The sequence below is a fragment of the Carassius carassius genome, chromosome 36 (genome assembly GCF_963082965.1).
Source record: "Carassius carassius chromosome 36, fCarCar2.1, whole genome shotgun sequence".
Classification (NCBI taxonomy): Eukaryota; Metazoa; Chordata; class Actinopteri; order Cypriniformes; family Cyprinidae; genus Carassius; species Carassius carassius.
Genome location: NC_081790.1, coordinates 13,496,543 through 13,514,115, shown reverse-complemented (window position 1 = coordinate 13,514,115; position 17,573 = coordinate 13,496,543). Strand labels below are relative to the sequence as shown.

The window sequence follows — 17,573 nt, the reverse complement described above, 5'->3', positions numbered from 1 at the left end:
TCTTTTCTAATCTTGATTAACCTTTTAAACTTAATTTTCTGTATTTGACCTATTCTCTGTCTTTCTCTCTTTTTTCTCTCTCCCTTTCTCCCAATTTCTTTCCCCGTTTTTTCCCTTTTTCTGTCTCCATGTGTAAAATCGGACATCACCGGATCACCGCATTTTCAAACACGCACTCAAAATGTTATTTTTTCCTCATTTTTTTTTCTGTGCACTGTCCGTGTGGTCTGCGGGTGTCTGTTTTTTGGTGTGGTGGTGTTGGATGTGTGGTCTCAGCTACCCTCGGCTGCTCCTCTGTGACGTATGCTCTCGTCACTCTCATGTTCTCCATGCTGACTGTGCTAGTGCTCTCATAAACTGGGGCTCGCCAGAGGAGAGGAGCCCCGTCCACCCTTCAACCACACCCTTCAGTTTTCTACACCTTTCTGATCCTCTCGCAGGCTAAACAAACAAACAAAAAAGAATATCAGTTACATGTATTGTAATTAAGCAGAGTGTTCGGTGCTTGTATCATTCTGTTTTCTTTTTTGTTTCTTGTCATTTTTAGTTCCTTATTCATTTTATGTTTAAGCACGGCTACGTTGATGTGTTTGAAAAGATGTTTTTCAAACCATGGGCTTTTTGGGAGTGTTGTAGAAAATCTTTCCCTATCAAGATGCCTAGTCTCTTGATATTAATCTCAATATAATTATTCTAGGGCCCATTTAGGAGATAAACAGTCCTTATTTTCATTATCTTCATAAATTTTTGTTGTTGTTATTATTATTAAGATATGAACTAATTTGGAAGGGTGTTTTTAAGGAAAAGGCACCAAGTCTGTGTGTTGATATGGAAAACGTGGTTTTTGTGACAAAATGTACATAATTTTAGACGATTCAGAAAATATATACTTTCTGTAATGGACTTTTATTTTCATTTTCTTTTCTCTGCTTCTTACTTGAAAAGACCGTTCAAAACTAATGCTACTGCTGTTAAACTCATTCACATCAATAAGTGTCATTTTCAACACTGTAATTTAATTATGTTCTGTAATACATTTTTTGTATACACGTACCAGTATGGTGTCATGCAGTAATCATTGTAGGTTTTAAGAAAATACAGTAAGCTAGATGGAGTTTTTTGTTTACTTTGTGTTGTTAACAAACGCAACATGGATTCGAGATGAAACCTCGCGGCAGCGAGCTGCATGGGACTGTAATGCGTGGCCGTTTCGTGTTTGTCCCATGATTACATGGTGCTCAGTGTCTGTTTAGAGGGACCCATGGAGCCTTTTACTTATAAAGGGCAGGAGTGTTCTGCACCTCTTCTGATTGACCATCTCTGAGATGCTAAATTCCTTAAGGCTGTTTTTTTCCTGCTTAGACAGGATTTAACATAAACACCCCCAGAATGAATTTTAATGCGAAACCCACAAGCGTTTTTGTGTGCATGGCACCCCCTCCGTTGTAACCGTATAAATCAATTTTGAACAATATCGATGGATGGATACAGGTATGGATGACAACTGACCTCCAGCCAGCTGTCCGTATTAAAGAAGACGGTGGTCAGGTTACATGTCCAAGGCTGCCGTATGCCATCAAGAACGGAGATACGAGTGTCATTATTATGCAAGACCTATGCAGGCATTTCCTGGGAGGGTGTCGAGTAAAGTGCAACTAATGTAATTAAGTGTCTTACAGTATAAAAGCTCATATTTATGGCAGGGTTATGGAAATAAATGTGGGAGGGAATGGGGGTCGTTTGTTCAATAAAATGGAGTAGCATTTGTTTCCCATTTTGGAATGGATTCTCACGGTAATAAAGTGATGCGCCCTGGAGTTTTGCCTCCTGGAAACGCATGTGCCAATCAGTTTGTCGTGCTCATCATTCATATGCAGGTGCTTCTCTGTCCTTAATTATTGTGTGTTGGTGCTCGGTGACATTTCATCATTAAAGCACCACCCCGTTTGGTCCGCCTGGGATGTTTAATGCCACTCCGGATGGATCATCAGCTTCATTCAGACAAACAGAACCAGAGGCACAATGATTTGAGAATCCAAACTTTGCACCGGCAGAAGTGCCACTTGTTCACACTTATCACTGAGAGTGACTGGAGACGGAGACAAGAGCCGAGTCTGGAGGTGTCTCAGTAACGTGAGAGTCTTCAGAACAGACGGAACATTTGTAATGATCGTGCCATGAAGGTTAAAATGGGCTGTTAGCAAAAAGTCACAGTCAGCAGATGCATCTGGAAATGCTTTAAAAAGCATTCTGGTGATCTTTTGTAGATTTTTAAAAATTATTATAACACCTGCAGTTCAATTTCGATCCTGCAGTAGCTTTATTTAATACATTTATATGTAATATTCCACCCAGGGGTTAAAGTTTGACTAGTATGTCTGTTATATAGAGTGCTGCAGCTATAACGACAAAACTGGGAAGACTGATTCACCAAGAGTTTTTCCTATGGTAACTTGACAATACTCGGATGATTTGTGGTACAACATGATTTAAAAATAAATAAAAAATAAAGTGTTGTCAGTTTGCATTCACCACGGACCTTGTTTTACGCATAAATTGAAAGAAAGAAATAATAATTCTCTAGAGAACACATAATAAATTAGTCTTCTGAGTTTTGACATCACTGCTGCAGCACTCTAAATGTACATGCTGTTATTTATAACTCAAGGTATTTGCTTGAAAAGTGTGTACAGAACTGAATACCTACTGTACGAGCAAAGACGGCAGTATACAGATACTTCCAGGTGCATTGTCATGGGAATGCTAACAGCTAACTCGGTCTATGTATTCCCAACTGCCTTGTTTCATCCTAACACTCAAATATAACATGTACCACATTGTAAGCTTTTTCACACCAATTTTCAGTATTCAGAACATGTGAAGTTTGTCAAATTTGGAGACGGCTCGAGTGTCTTTCAAGCACACTGCTGAGTCAGCAGATCAAGGTGTTTTTGGCCGGTGAAGGAGCTCAGTGAGAGCCTTTGTGCTCAGATGTGTGCCGTGATTTATTGCACTTGTTAAAATGCAGGCTGAAGCTCAGGAAAACAAGTGCGGCCCAGTCTGTGCCCCGAGCTAGGAGAAGCACTCTTGGCCCTCTCCTGGCTGGCCGCTAGATTAAATCTGTCAGCTCTACCTCCTGTTACCCAGCCTCTTATACACATCCACGGAGTGTGTTGACTGCTACGATGGCTAGATTTTATCACAAAGTCCACAGCGCCAGATTACCTATCATACCGGTTTCTTGGTTTAAATTCATAATATATTTGGTATTATTGTAAGTCTATTGCAAGTTTTGAGCACAGTATTCTGAGAGCAGTAAGACTCATGTGGAGCTGCAGGCTGAGATGAGGTGTTTTTTTTTCTTCTTCTTCTTAGAATAGGTTTGACTAATGCATTTTTCCTCCAGGTTTCTGTTGAGTACATCCATAATTCATTATCTCCTTAATACACGTAGATGTGTTTTAGGTCTTTATGTGGCTCCATCAATGATTTAGAAGGACGTTTCATTAGAGACACTTCATGTGAAGTTGCCTAGAACTCGATATAAGCCTAATTGCAAATTCAGTCATCTTGTTCATCTTAATTCACGGTATAATCTATGCTGTGTACTCACAAGAATACTTGAATGAACTACCAATTGAGTGTTAGACTAACAATAAACTATGTTAGCATAATGTTTTGAAGCCAACATGTTATATCATCAAAGCTGTGCTGTGATGTTTCAGTCTCCGTATACTGTGTGTGTGTGTGTGTGTGTGTGTGTGTGTGTGTGTGTGTGTGTGTGTGTGTGTGTGTGTGTATATATATATATATATATATATATATACACACACACACACACACACACAGTATACTGAGACTGAAACATCATATTCTGCTTTGATGATATAACATGTTGGCTTCAAAAAAATATATATAAGAAAGAAAGTGATTTTGCTTACAATGAAGAAGTTTTAAGGATAAAACGACCTATTACAGAACAACTGCTTTATGATAGTAGGTATTAGCTTTTTACCTGTCTCAATTTTATTTTTTGTTTAATTTTTTTTGTTTTTAATCAGAATTTGTCACAAATAAGTTTTTGCTTTTAGCCACATCAGATCTCCCTTTGTTAGTCATAAAGCATGCTGGTCATCCACATGGTTTAACTATTATAATGACAAAAAAAATCATCTTCCCTAACCTGAATCAAATATTTCAGCATAGATTCATATGAGTTAATATAAATTGTCATGTTCACTGATGCAGTATTAAGATCCATATAGTTAATGTTTATTAAACCACATTTTAATTGTGCATTATGTTCACTGATCCAGACCATACCCATCCGTCTTAGTAGATCCTGTAGTTATTTAGCATTTTCGTGGTATAGCTTGTCATTCCTGGTAAGTAGTCTGTGTTTTCAAGAGCTGAAAACACAGTTCTGCTTGTGTTTCTCCATCTTGCCTAATCCTTGTTCCTTTAACATGGTGTTTTCTTTTATTTTCATCTGTATTGCTTCCGTTTGTGTGTTTTATGTGCATGTCTATGCAGGAGTTACCCCATAAGTGAATGCATTAAGAGCTGAATATTGAGATTATCTTCACCTTTCCATGCCAGTGCAATTTCTCTATTAAAATATGTGCATGAATACGAACAGAACAAGCCTTGTAGTTAACGTTCTGAGCAAGACTGCTGAAGTTCTGTACAAAGAGAGTTAATTATGTCTCTGAATAAGCATGCTGGGTTCAATTCCATGTGAGTGATGAATGCCCTGTATGTGATGCTATGTTAAATACTGTGTGTGGATAACATATGAAAGGCATCCCATTTTGGCAATCTGTGTGGTGAACCTAAACATTATGGGGGTGAATTCACTAAGAATCAACTGATGGCACTGTTCATTTGCACATGATTGTTGTTTTAATAATCCTGATGATGCAAATAATTAATTATTCTGCGTAACTCCTGATCAAGCTATGTTGTAAAGGATATATCAGGCAACCATAATCTGGCATACTTTGCTGGAAGTGTACAGCATGGTTTTAACTCTGTGATTCAGGCACCTCTTTATATTGTGAAAAATGGACTCATCTACACCACACATTTGGATGTACGCCCGGTTATAACGTTCTTCTCCATCGCTCGATTATCATTTGATGAATTACTGCTGCCATGATTAATAGAAAATGTACACAAACAAATAAAATTCTGTTAACCGCTCTTGAAAGGCTTGACGTTATGTTTTGTGAGGTTCAGTTCCTAATTAACAGAGAGAGTAACATTTCACCAAATGCAGTATAGTAACTTAAAGGGACAGTTCATTCAAAAAATAAAATCTGTCATCATTTACTCAACCTCATGTAATTTGAAACCAGTATGACTTTTTTAATTCAAGAACAAGCAAAATAAATGTCTATTTTTTCCATAGAATGAATGTAAATGAGATCCAGTGTTGTTTTGCAACTTGTTTACTACTTATTTTATAGAGAAAAAACTATTGAAACATTCCTCTTTTGTGTTCCACAGAAGAAAGTAAGTCGCACACAGGTTTGAAACAACATGAAGGTGAGTAAATTATGACAGAATATTCATTTTTGGGTGAACTGTCCCTTTAATTTATATACAAAGCAGTGCAATTCAGCGCATTTAGTTCCTGGATTGCTAGTGGTTAGTGAATAAGACGTAGTATGTAAAAGTGCAGTTGTTTAGTGAATTCACCTGTATGTGTTTCTATGAGTGTGTTGGCTTTAAACCTAACTGCCTTCAACGAGCCAATCCTTTCTGCTCACTTCAAATTAGTACAACATGCAAAATAGACTGATATTTTTTCTAGACTGCATAGATCATGGCACTGTGGAAAAGCCTCACACTTTAAGGCCTGGTGTGCAGTGACATCATCTTGTTTTGACTTTCTCCCGTTCCTCCTTCCTAAAGAAACCAGCTCAGGGTTGAGCACCGGGGCTATCGTGGGCATCCTTATCGTGGTCTTCATCCTGCTCCTCTTCGGCGTTGACGTCACATGCTACTTCCTCAACAAGTGTGGGCTTCTCATGTGCATCGCCGTCAACTTCTGTGGCAAGTCTGGGCCCTCTGCCAAAGGGAAGGATATCGAGGAGGGAAAAGCCGCTTTCACGTGAGCCTGTCTTTTCCTTTCCCTCTCATCTGTGTGTGTTCCCTTGTCCGATAACGCCATCCATCATGGCTCTACCATCATTATCGCTCCCATCAGCTCTGCAGGAGGGCTTGAGGCAGGGCTGATTGTGAATATCTGACTCTGTGAATGAGAACGATGTGAATATTGGCTCATGGCGGCAGTGTTAAGATAAGCGGAGAGGAGGAGAGGTGCATGCTTGGTTAGGAATGAAAAGGCAGTGCATTTGCATCTGTTTTAGTAGCCTTTGAAAATGTTATGCAACTATTTTTAACTAGCAAGTTATCCAGATTTTGATGTCATTTTATTGCACTGAAGGGCTCAACTATATAGTTTTTGATTATGATAAATAGTTATTTACAGCACCATATTATCATGAATTTCAGAAAATAGTGTATTCTAAATATATTTATATTTTGTCATGCAGAAATGTACAAATATTTGTACTTGATCTGACAACAGTTTTACAAAAAAGCAATTTTGACTTCATATTTGTCAGATTAAAATACTTATATTTTATGAAAACTGTCAAAGATTTCAGTTCACAAATATGATGCTAAAGCACAAATATAGTGCTAAAAACAGCTATTATCATATGTCTCAAGAAAATAAACTTAAAGTTATAAAATTATTTTTTTCTTTCTTGCCCTGCTAATAGTTTTACATCCATTTAAAATAAAGATGACATTAACCTTATTTAGCATTATATTCAAAATATGTATTCTATTGTTTCAGTTTTTTTTTGTCATGCAGAATATGAGCTTTATAAATATTAAACATCCAATACATTAATAATAGGCATGCTGATAAGCAACTAGTAAATAGTCAAAATTGGTCCCTTACTAAAGTGTTACCTTTTTTTTGAACTGCCAACAGTTTCACAAATATAATAAATTAAAAAAATTGCTGTCAGAATATATATCACAGAATTAAATAAATGTACCTTTTTCTGTTACCTTACCTTTGTTTTACAAAAATTATACATTTTAAATAAATCTGACAGTAGCCTTTTTTTCACCATATATTTTTCTTTAAAAACAAAAGCAGATTTCCCCTTACATTTCTTACTTTAATACCATGACAGCTATAAATGAATATAAACACACTTTTGCCAGAAAAGTATGCCATATGGTGCAAGACATACCTATTTGTTTATAATCGTCAACCCATTTTATCAGTGCTGCTATTTTGAACAAATCCTAATCTATGTTAGCCAACAATGTTCACTACATGTTTGCAAGCTATTAATCTACATCCCTTGTGACATTTGTTAATGTCGGTAACTCTGGTGTGACATGTTTTACAGTAAGGATGACTCTAAGGAGCCCATTGTGGAGGTAAGGACTGAGGAGGAACACACACCAAACCATGAAGGAGGAGGACACACCGAACCCAATGAGACCACCCCTCTGACCGACCCTGAGTGAGTCCCTAAAACACACACCTGGTCCAAAACCCTGGTCTGTTCTTTCTTTAGGTTATTAACATCTACTTGTGTTTAACAGTCTCTCTGTTGTAGTTTAATGGTGTAGATACCACACACCCCTCACTTTTTGTGATTACTGTACCTAACATGGTATGTTTAATTTTGAAATGCATGTTGGACTTACTGATGTATGTGTATGTTTTGCCTTGGCCTTCCCTCCCTCCCCCTCCTTTTTCTTTGTGTGGATCACCTTCCCCCCGTCTCTCTCTCTCTCTCTCTCTCTCTCTCTCTCTCTCTCTCTCTCTCGTTCTCTCTCTCTCTCTCTCTCTCTCTCTCTCTCGCTCTCTCTCTTCCCACTGTCCTCACAGGCACGCTGCTGACACCACAGCAACAGTAGTGGACTTGCTTCCCTCTGTAACCACTAACTCAGACCCTGGCACTGACAGTCCTGCTAGCGATAGCACCACCCTTACCTCAAGCACCGCCCCTGTGGCCGACCCTAAAATGGCCCCAAAAGTCACCCCCCAATCCAGCACCCCCAAACCTAGCGTCACCTCTCCCACCTCCCCACAAGCTGCTCCTGCAGCCGTGGCCCCTCTGGTGGACCTGAGCGATACGCCCTCAAACCAGACCTCAAAGTCCTTAGATGCCCCCCAACCGTCTGATTCAATCCCTGCAAATCTAGCCAAAGCCGATTGCCAGAGCCCGGCTGAACCGGCCAGTGTGCCCCAAAGTAAGGACTCTCAGGTACAGGGAGGAGCTCACCAGACCACAGATAGTGACCTTGCCAAGGATGCGCTGGCCAAGCCCTCCAGCGACTCCTCCAGCGCACCGTCCGCACCCAACCAGGACGAGTATGGCCACCTCTAGATGTTTAGTTGTGTTTGTGTACATAACCATCTCCAATTTCTCACTATCTGTTTTCTTCGTCACCCCCCTTCCTCTTCAGTTTCTTCTCACTTCTTAATGTAAAATCTGAATTTGCATCTTCAATCCTAGCGTATTCCCTTCGGTATTCAAATGAGAGATGACTTGGTGCGCTGAGACATCTTGTGCGGGTTAATATGCACCTCTGTAAAAACCAGTTCAGTGACGGCGCTGCAAAGCACACCGGCATTATAAATGTGTAAAATTGTTCTCTTGGTTTTGTTTTTCGGAGCAAGCTAATTGATTCCTCCATTATCGCTTGCAGAGCCTCACAATGACTGGTTGTCACGAATGGCACAATTCCACAGCTGATGATTTTAAATGATGGCTTTCAAAGCTGAAAAGGACAGTGAGAAATAAATTAGCAGCCTTAATGGTGCTATTGAAAAAAAGAGCGTCTTAGAGAAGGCTAATGTATGATCGTTGTAATTACATTAACACAGCGGATGAGGTACGTTGTCATTTGTGCCCCGTGGGTGAAATGGCCAACTTCAAATGGCCAGCTGATGGAATGAAAAACTTGGAAAAAACTGCAGTGAAAAAAAAAATTATTCATTAGTCGTTACAGTCATTAAAGATGTGCTACGGACGTAAAATAGTTCACTTGTATGATGTTTAGGAGCAGATACACTGCTAAATAAATAATTGTGTCATTATAAATGATACAAATTCTAGCATTGATAATAATAAGAAATGTTTCTTAAGCAGCATATCAGCATATTAGTATGATTTCTAAAGGATCATGTGACACTGAAATCCAGCTTTGCGATCACAGTAATCAATTATATTTAAAATATATATTCAAATAGAAAACAGTTATATTAAACTGTAATAATATTTCACAACATTACTGTTTTTACAATAGTTTTATCAAATAAATCCAAGCTTTATGAAAAGAAGAGACTTTCAAAAACATCATATTGACCCCAAACTTTACAGAACTTTAACAAACATTGTTACTGAAAATAACGTCTCTGTTAAGCATTGTGAAGACAAAACAAATTCAATTATAAAGTATGTACAATAATTACAGAAAGGTACGCTGTAAATTCGGTGTACTTACGCAGTACTTTCCGGGCTGTAATCATGATTTACTGCATAAATTATTTGTAATTTTCCATGTTTTTTAGCATAATAGGTCATAAGCTACATACCATGTAATATTAAAATAATTAGCCCTTAGTTGGGTAGCTTAGTTATGAAATACTGCATTTTATTTGTATTTTTCATGGTTGTTACTCCTTTATTCACCAAATATTATAAATTGTTCCCCTATAATTACATGTACACACTCTATAATTACCAAAAGGTATACTGTAAATTATGTGTACTTGCGCAGTATTATCTTAAGCGTTACCAGATTGGCCATTTGATATAGATACCCAAAATGAATTATTAATGTTTCAACACCATCTACATAAGAGGCAGCGGCAAAAATATTTCACAAAATATGAAGAGGCAGGGTAAAAGTAAAAAGGATTTATTCATGTCCATAAAATCAAAACTTAGCGTTTACACAGGTGTGCCTTTGCTATCTGTACAACAGATTTAACTGTTCAAATAACGCATCAGACCCTCGCGTACATCCCTGCCCTCCTCCTCTGCACCCTGTGCCAGTGGCACCACAGGCTCTGCAGCAACAGGTGTATCCCATTCGTGCTGGTAATCCTCTCCATGCCTTTCACAAAGATTGTGCAGAGCACAACAAGTCAACACCATGGACTTCACCAGTTCGATGTCACTGTCATTCCTCTTCATAAGGCACCGCCACCTTCCTTTGAGTCTCCCAAAAGCATTTTCTACCACCACCCGAGCCCTGCACACTTTTTTGTTGTAGGTCAGTTGTTCTGCTGTCAGCCGGCCATTGTCAGGGAATGGTTTTAGGAGCCAATTCTGCAAAGGGTAGGCAGAGTCTCCTAGCACATAAAAGCCAGCATTCACCCCACTGATGTTCCTGGTGCAAGCTGGGTAGAGGCTTCCACGCTCGACGCTCGACCAACTCCCACAATGTAGATAGTCTCAGAACCCGAGCATCATGCAAACTTCCAGCCATTCCTGCATATGCACTCCAAAATAGTCCTTTTCCGTCAACTACTCCTTGCAGGATGATGGAATGCCAGCCTTTTCTATTAAAGTAATCGCAGTGGTACTCCTTTGGGGCTATTATGGGTATGTGTGACCCATCAATGGCACCAACACACTGTGGAAGCCCCCACCGGTTCTCAAAGTAGGCTGCCATCTCTTTGAACTTCTGCTGGTCAGGGAAACATATCTGTTCTGGAACTAACAACATGCTAGCGGCCTTGCAGAATTCCTGGACGCACCGACACACTGTTGTTCTGCCGACACCAAAAAGATGGCCAATACTTCTGTAGTCGCTGTTGGTTGCAAGCTTCCATAGTGCAATGGCAACTCTTTTCTTAAGGGGAACACACTCTCTGTAGTTTGTGTCCTGCTTTTCCATTGCTGGATGCACCATGGCACAAAGGAATATAAATGTTTCTTCAGACATCCTGAAGTTGTTCAACCACTGTGTGTGTGTGAATCCTGGAACGATCACATCCCACCAGTCATTTGAGCGGCTGAAAGTCCAAACGGTTGGTCTGCGGCGCTGATTTTGCACCAGATTGAGTATCTAGAAAACAAACAAACAAAAAAGTTAAGATTAATACAATGTCGCAGTGATGGTGGGTCATTTAATTAAAAGTGCAACTATCATACGCCGGATGAAAAAATACATAAAGTATTATATAAAGTATTATAAACATTGTAAGAGTTACCCTTGGACACGATAGAATATATAAATTTGTTAAAATATCTAATATACTGCACCAGAGAGGGAACTTTGGTGTCATTAAAGCACAAAGAAAAAATAACTTACAGATATAACTATTTTCTCAAAATTATACTTCCAATCTATCATTAACCACAACTAGTATTGCACTTGTAATAATATAGGCATCAACAGATTCATGTAAAAGTTTAATGATCTTAAAAAGTAACCTTCATAGTGCTTAATGAATAGACTGTAGTTTACAGTTGGCACAGTTAAAATCTGGTTTCACAGGCAGGGCTTATTGTACTTATTTATTCAGTGTAGGGTTATTTAATCTATAACAATATTGCTTAGTTAGCACATAAGACGAAATACATTAATACATGACATAAAAAAGTTAGCTTAGCTCAAGCTTACCCGCCTGCGCCGTCGTGTTTGTCTTGCCTTGTCTTTACTCGCGCGGTTGTCTGTCTCATCCCAGCTCCTTAAAATTTCCCAAATTCCCCTGTATTTTTCCGCTGTGTTTTTCCTTGCAGCATGTAGCCTTTGCTCAAACAAATATTGTCTCTTCCTTGAGATAAATAGCCACACACCGAGAAGCAAGAATAGGATCTGCTGTATGTCCTCCATTGTTGTTTGCGGTGAACTTTCCTCTTCCCGCGCGATCGAATGACGTCAAGCTACTTTCCGTCATACACCACGCCTATCAAGTGGCGTTATCACTACTTTCTGGAATACACCACGCCTATCAAGTAAGGGTACTGTTGGCGGTGGAAACGCTAGCCAAATCATGGTTAACAGACCCGACCCGTACCGTACCGTACCACTCGGTGGAAACGCGCCATTAGAGTCCTTTTAATTGATCCAAATGGCCTCAAAGAGATTATATTCCAGAAAATCTCTGCCACGAACTTTAGAAACTTTAGCAAAACCAGCCAGGACTTGTTCTCCATCTGACAAAAGATTTGAGTGGATTTGGTCCATGGCTCTGAATCATAAATGTGCCAGAGATGCCAGAATGTTAGTAGCTACAATTGTTTTACAGCACATTTTATTGTTCGCAAGCACTATGCAAATGTTGTTGTGAAACTGAACTAAAACTAGTGAAAATTTCAGCTAGAATGTGCAGAATATACATAAATTAAATAAGCCTGTTTCTTAGTTGCTAGAGCCGTGCTGAGAGCACCAGAGCAGTGTCTCAGAATAGCAGAGGTTTTTATTCATTCAAGAGCGCATATTACAAAATTAAACGTACATTTCACATCTGACAGATTCAGTCCTGCTAGCTTTGCGGAGCTGCCTAATGGAGCCAGAAGTAGCTGCATCTCCAGACTCGTGTGAATCAGGCTCCTCAGTAGCACACTCTCTCTCGCTCTGTTGTGAAGTACAGAGAAAATCGGCTGTTAAACAGTCAGCCAAGACTTCCAGCAGGGAATTAGCGGGAGCATGGCGTTTGCTAAATATTTACCAGAGACTTCCATTTGTGCTCTGTAGTTTGCGCTTTCTATGTTCAGCCCAGTCAGCACACGTCAGGCTTATTCTCTCTCTCTCAATTCGGCTCAGTTGTCTAATTTGAGCAGGAACGCTCCAGGGAAGTTGCCCTCATTGGTTGCCACCTGGGCTTATTGGCTCCGTCTGTAGATTTTCGACTACCTGAGTAACTTCCCTGGTCTTCACAGAACCAGCAGAATATCAATGGAAACTCACTCTGCCATCTTTAGACTCTCAAGATGCCTAAAGTCAAGAGTTTTTCCCCTTCAAGAAGGAGAGTTTGTACTTTTAAAGACATCTCACCAAGGATGCGAAATATAACAAAAGATGGAAGGTTGTCTTGCTGGAGCCTCAGCTTGTTCAGAAGGAATAATGAGGCTTTGTGTCCAGTGGTGGAGCTAGAGTTTTATACATGGAGTGGCCAGGGCTAGAACATGGAAGAAAACCAGTGTGTAACTCTGAACTTGCTTAAAAAATGCCTATGATTGCTGATTAATTCACGTTAGTTAAACATACCATAACTTCAAATGTTTGTCTATTGAAATAAGTCTATTGGTTAGTCTTATATCTCTCATTTCTATCATCTCAATAACCAGTGGTTTGGAGTAAAAGATCTAACATTAACTACAGTGAATTTTGTAAATGTTGCTCAGGAAACCTAAAACTTCAACATGCTTCAGACAGGGCTGCCAACTTTTGAGTTCCGCCTGGAGTGAGAATTATTCAGGAATAATGAACAAGCTTGCAATTGGAATCTCAGTTTTTCTGAACTAAAGTATACAGGGATAGTAAGTAACAACTGACTTGTGTACAATTTTTTTTTTTATAATAACCATATATCTATACATTTTAATAATTACAATTAAAAGAGCAATTATGAGTAAATATAAAGCTAATAAATGTTCATTTGTTGCTAAATTCGCCTCTCTAGTGTGCATTTTTCTCACTAGTTTATGGACACAGAATGGATTTTCTGCTGTTATGTGACAATGTATTCTAGCTGTGGTCTTTCCACGATTTAAATGTTAATTGGATGATTACATGAGACACTATACATTCAATAAGTTGAAGTGTATATTTCAGTATGGATCAGATGTTCATTCAATGTTTATTTCATGCTAATTAGAATGCACTCTTCCTGCTTCGCTTGTGCGCATGAACTGTCACGCCACTAAAGAGCTCCAAATTTGTATTTATCGTTTGAAATTCTTAATAAGCTAACAGAAGTTGAATGCTGAGACTTTGTTTCCTGTTATCAAAAGTGAGCTACTCTGTCTTGTCAGTCAACTAATTGTCTGTGTTCTCTCCACTCTGCAATGTTTTTCACTCTGTAAGAAAATGAACATGTGGCGCGAATCTGCGTACATGAGATTCTGGAAACAGACAAGATGCAGCTCATTGTGCAACACCAGATTTGTCGCATCCTTGAGGTTGGGGCTAAATTAAACGCTTCTTTCAGTACGATTAATCAAAGAAAATGAAATAGTAGCATGTGCCAACCTGGACACCCCTTTGGCTCGGCAACTGTTTGTGTCTTGGCTGCTTGGCTGCTCTTCATAAGAGCCCAGAATGTGATCAGATAGCTTTATTGCGATGAGCATAATGACATTCGGCCGGGGAACAAACAGCTCAGACCTCGGACCCCGACAAAGCAGCTTGCTCTTGTGTCATACCACTGAGATCGTGTAGATTGTAACACGAGACGCCCTCACTCCACTACTCCCATTCTCTTCCCTACAAAGCCTCTCTGTGGATCTGCCGAATGCAAGAGCGCTCAACACTGCCACCGGTGGTCCTGCATCACGGTGTAGAAGCCGTTGCTGTCTGGGCATGTTTGATGAATATAATGAACAGCCATTCACAGCTGATATCTACCTGGCAGTAAAGCAGGTGTGCCAAAAATATGACAGAAGGGAACGTGTCAGAAATGCGACAGGGACTGTCCCTCTCGATTCCCTGCCAGCAAAGCTCATCTTTAATTTTCGTGGTTCATTATGCATTTATGAATGATTTGGCACACCAGTACAGTCAATTCCATTACAGGAATTATCAGCGCTCCGGAAGAATCAGCCTACTGCGAAATAATTTTAGTAAACTTCCTTTTTTCTAGGCCCACTATGTGCTCTGTCAGCTCCCTTTAGAACAAATGTCTATGTGCCCTGTAAAATATTCAGTAATAGGCAGTTTGCAGTGGATGATTTTCATTTATTCATGATTTATTATTTATTATTATGCTTTTTGCTCCAGCCTGACCCCAAGAGACAAGCGCTCTGTCTATCAACAAACTATTACACAGCCAGTAATTGCAGATGGAGAGGTTAACATTGACGTAGCTTTATGAGGATTGTGTCTGCAGCAGACAGGCTCTGTGCACCAGTGCCATGGATTTACTGTTCACAGCAAGCTTTATCTTAAAGATTATAAATCATATGAATCATACCTGCATGCACTGTTCCTCTGTCCTCATACATGCTCATGCTCATGAATAATCTTTGATGTAACCATGAGAAAACCAAACAGATCCTGTTAGCTGTGAAATTTATTGGCTACAGGGAAATCTCTTCCTTTCGAAAATTAAAGGGACAGTTCACCCAAAAATGTGTTATCATAATTTCTGCCTCATTCCATTACAAACTTATATTGCTTTATTTATTTAATTATTATTATTTTTTTTATTTTTTTTGTGGAAACATGAGACATTTTTAATAATGTACTCACTGCTCCTTTCTGTATGTGTGTGTATATACATATATATATATATATATGCACACACAGACATTCTTTTGTTAATTATTTAATACTTAAAGCCATTAATACTGTAAAAAAAAAGAAATTCTAATAAAAGTTGAGAAATCTGGGGGGCTGGGAATGTGTTACGGTTTCTACAAAATATTTCAGCATTAATAATTAGAAATGTTTCTTTAGCATCGGTTCAGTATATTAAAACAATTTCTGAAGGATCATGGACATTAAAGACATGATGGACATTATTTTTTTAAACATTCAATTAGAAAACAGATATTTTAAATTGTAACTTAATTTTTCATAAAATTAACTGTATTAAAATATTTTTTATCAAATAAATTCTTTGTCTGCAACAAGATTTAACTCGAGTCATACCCTCGCAAATCCAGACATTGTTACTTCCCTCATGAACATATCAAAGAAGTCTAGGCCTGATGTCAAGGTTTTTGTCATGTATGAAGACTTTGACCATGACTCATGTGAACCACTTATGATCATTATATGGTGTTTCTTTGTCAACTATGAAGCATTGAGCACCAGTCTTCATTCACTTTCATTATATTAAAATTCATTCCTAGCATATTCTTCAGTTTCATCAAACCCCGTCTTTTCAAAGAAACTCGCACAGGTTTGACAAAATATGAGGGTGAATAAATCATAACAGAACAGTCATTTTTGGGTGAGCCGATCCTTGGAAATAATATAAAGAGCGAAAGCAGCCAAACAGAGGACTGAAAGACTCTGCTAATAAACTTTTCTTTTCTCTTTCCCCCAGTGGAAAAATCGTTGTAGATGACAAAAGTAAAGCCCCGGAGACGGAGGTAAACAAAACCCCGGCGGAGGTGAAGACAGTCCCTAATGAAGCCCCCCAGGCGAACGGCAACGAGAGCAAAGCATGATCTGGAACCGACGAGCGCTCCACAGTCGCAGACCACCACCATCACATCTGAAACACAAGGCTTTCTTTCTTCAGTGTCTTTGAGTTCGTAGAGCAAAACACGTCTGTAGATGTATAGAGCACCTAATGAGCTCGCGCACATGCCTTTTATTTTTTTATAAATGTTTCATTTCTTTCACCAACGCACGAAAGAAAGATTCTTTACCTCTAGCGCAGTCTCCTTGACCTCTGTAAGATCGGTGTCTTTCAAACACACTCAACGTTTTTCGAGGAAGTTCAGTATGAGAAATACAGTAGATTATGCCTTCACACATTCAGCTGTTTCAATTATGTCCCATTTTATTACATTCAGTATTGCCATTATATTATTGTCTACCACATATGAACTTTTGGGGAACATTTTTGATGTTTTGTGTTTTTTATTTTAGTTTTCACATTATTTTATGAGAGTTAGCGATAGATTTTTAGCATGCTTGCTTTGCAGAATTATTTTTCTATGTCTAATTATTATTTTTATTCTTATTTTATCCCAGCCCTAAAGTGTTTACAGCATTTTACAAGGATATCCCTCATTAACATGCCAATTGCTTCAAACCCGACACAAACGATCACGCAGGGTAGAGGTCGGAACTAGCGGTTAGAGTTATATTATACAAAACACCACTACTACTTTTTCCCGTTTTATATTTTCTTTTATATTACAACACATCCGATACCTTAAGAGTTTCTTCTTTACTTCAGTTCTTTAACAGAAGATTGAGAGTCAAAGAGGTCTCCCGCAGTGATCCTCACTTAAAAACCTCCCGCAAATCCTCATTGAGAGAAAACAGTTCAAGCGTCGCTGTTGTGGCCTAACGAAAACATCAGGTGCACGTGTGCGAAACGCTCGTGGGACGTCCCATATGATGTCTGCCTGTTGTACCATTGGCCTTTGCCCATATAATTTATAGATGTTGCATTAGAATGAAGCCCTGCATCTTTGCTACTGATAAAAATGCAAATGTTTGGCGGTTTTTCATGTCTTCGATGGCCAAATTATTGTTTGATTTTTTATTTAAGCCATAGTACACCGGTGTGGATCGTAGCATAAAGAATATTCAGCCTGACTTTTTTTTTTTTTTTGTACAGTGTTTCTCAATCTTTAGACTGCAAGCTTGTGCACTGTGAATGCGTGAAA

The 17,573-nt window shown here is 38.9% G+C and overlaps 1 protein-coding gene across 13 annotated transcripts in view; it reads left to right on the top strand.

Annotated features, from left to right (window-relative positions):
• LOC132117226 (neural cell adhesion molecule 1-like) overlaps window positions 1–16,814 on the top strand; it is a 239,123-nt gene extending 222,309 nt beyond the window's left edge. For 4 of the 13 annotated variants that reach the window (XM_059526364.1, XM_059526367.1, XM_059526363.1 and 1 more), the window contains 5 exons: window positions 5,509–5,547; window positions 5,917–6,115; window positions 7,440–7,556; window positions 7,928–8,413; window positions 16,274–16,814. In XM_059526364.1, the coding sequence (XP_059382347.1) occupies window positions 5,509–5,547; window positions 5,917–6,115; window positions 7,440–7,556; window positions 7,928–8,413; window positions 16,274–16,397 (965 nt within the window). In that variant the 3' untranslated portion in view covers window positions 16,398–16,814. Of the gene's footprint in view, window positions 1–276; window positions 1,847–5,508; window positions 5,548–5,916; window positions 6,116–7,439; window positions 7,557–7,927; window positions 8,414–16,273 lie in introns of those variants that run through there. The other 9 variants (XM_059526368.1, XM_059526369.1, XM_059526366.1 and 6 more) reach the window with 4 other exon arrangements.
• The last annotated feature ends 759 nt before the right edge of the window (window positions 16,815–17,573 follow it).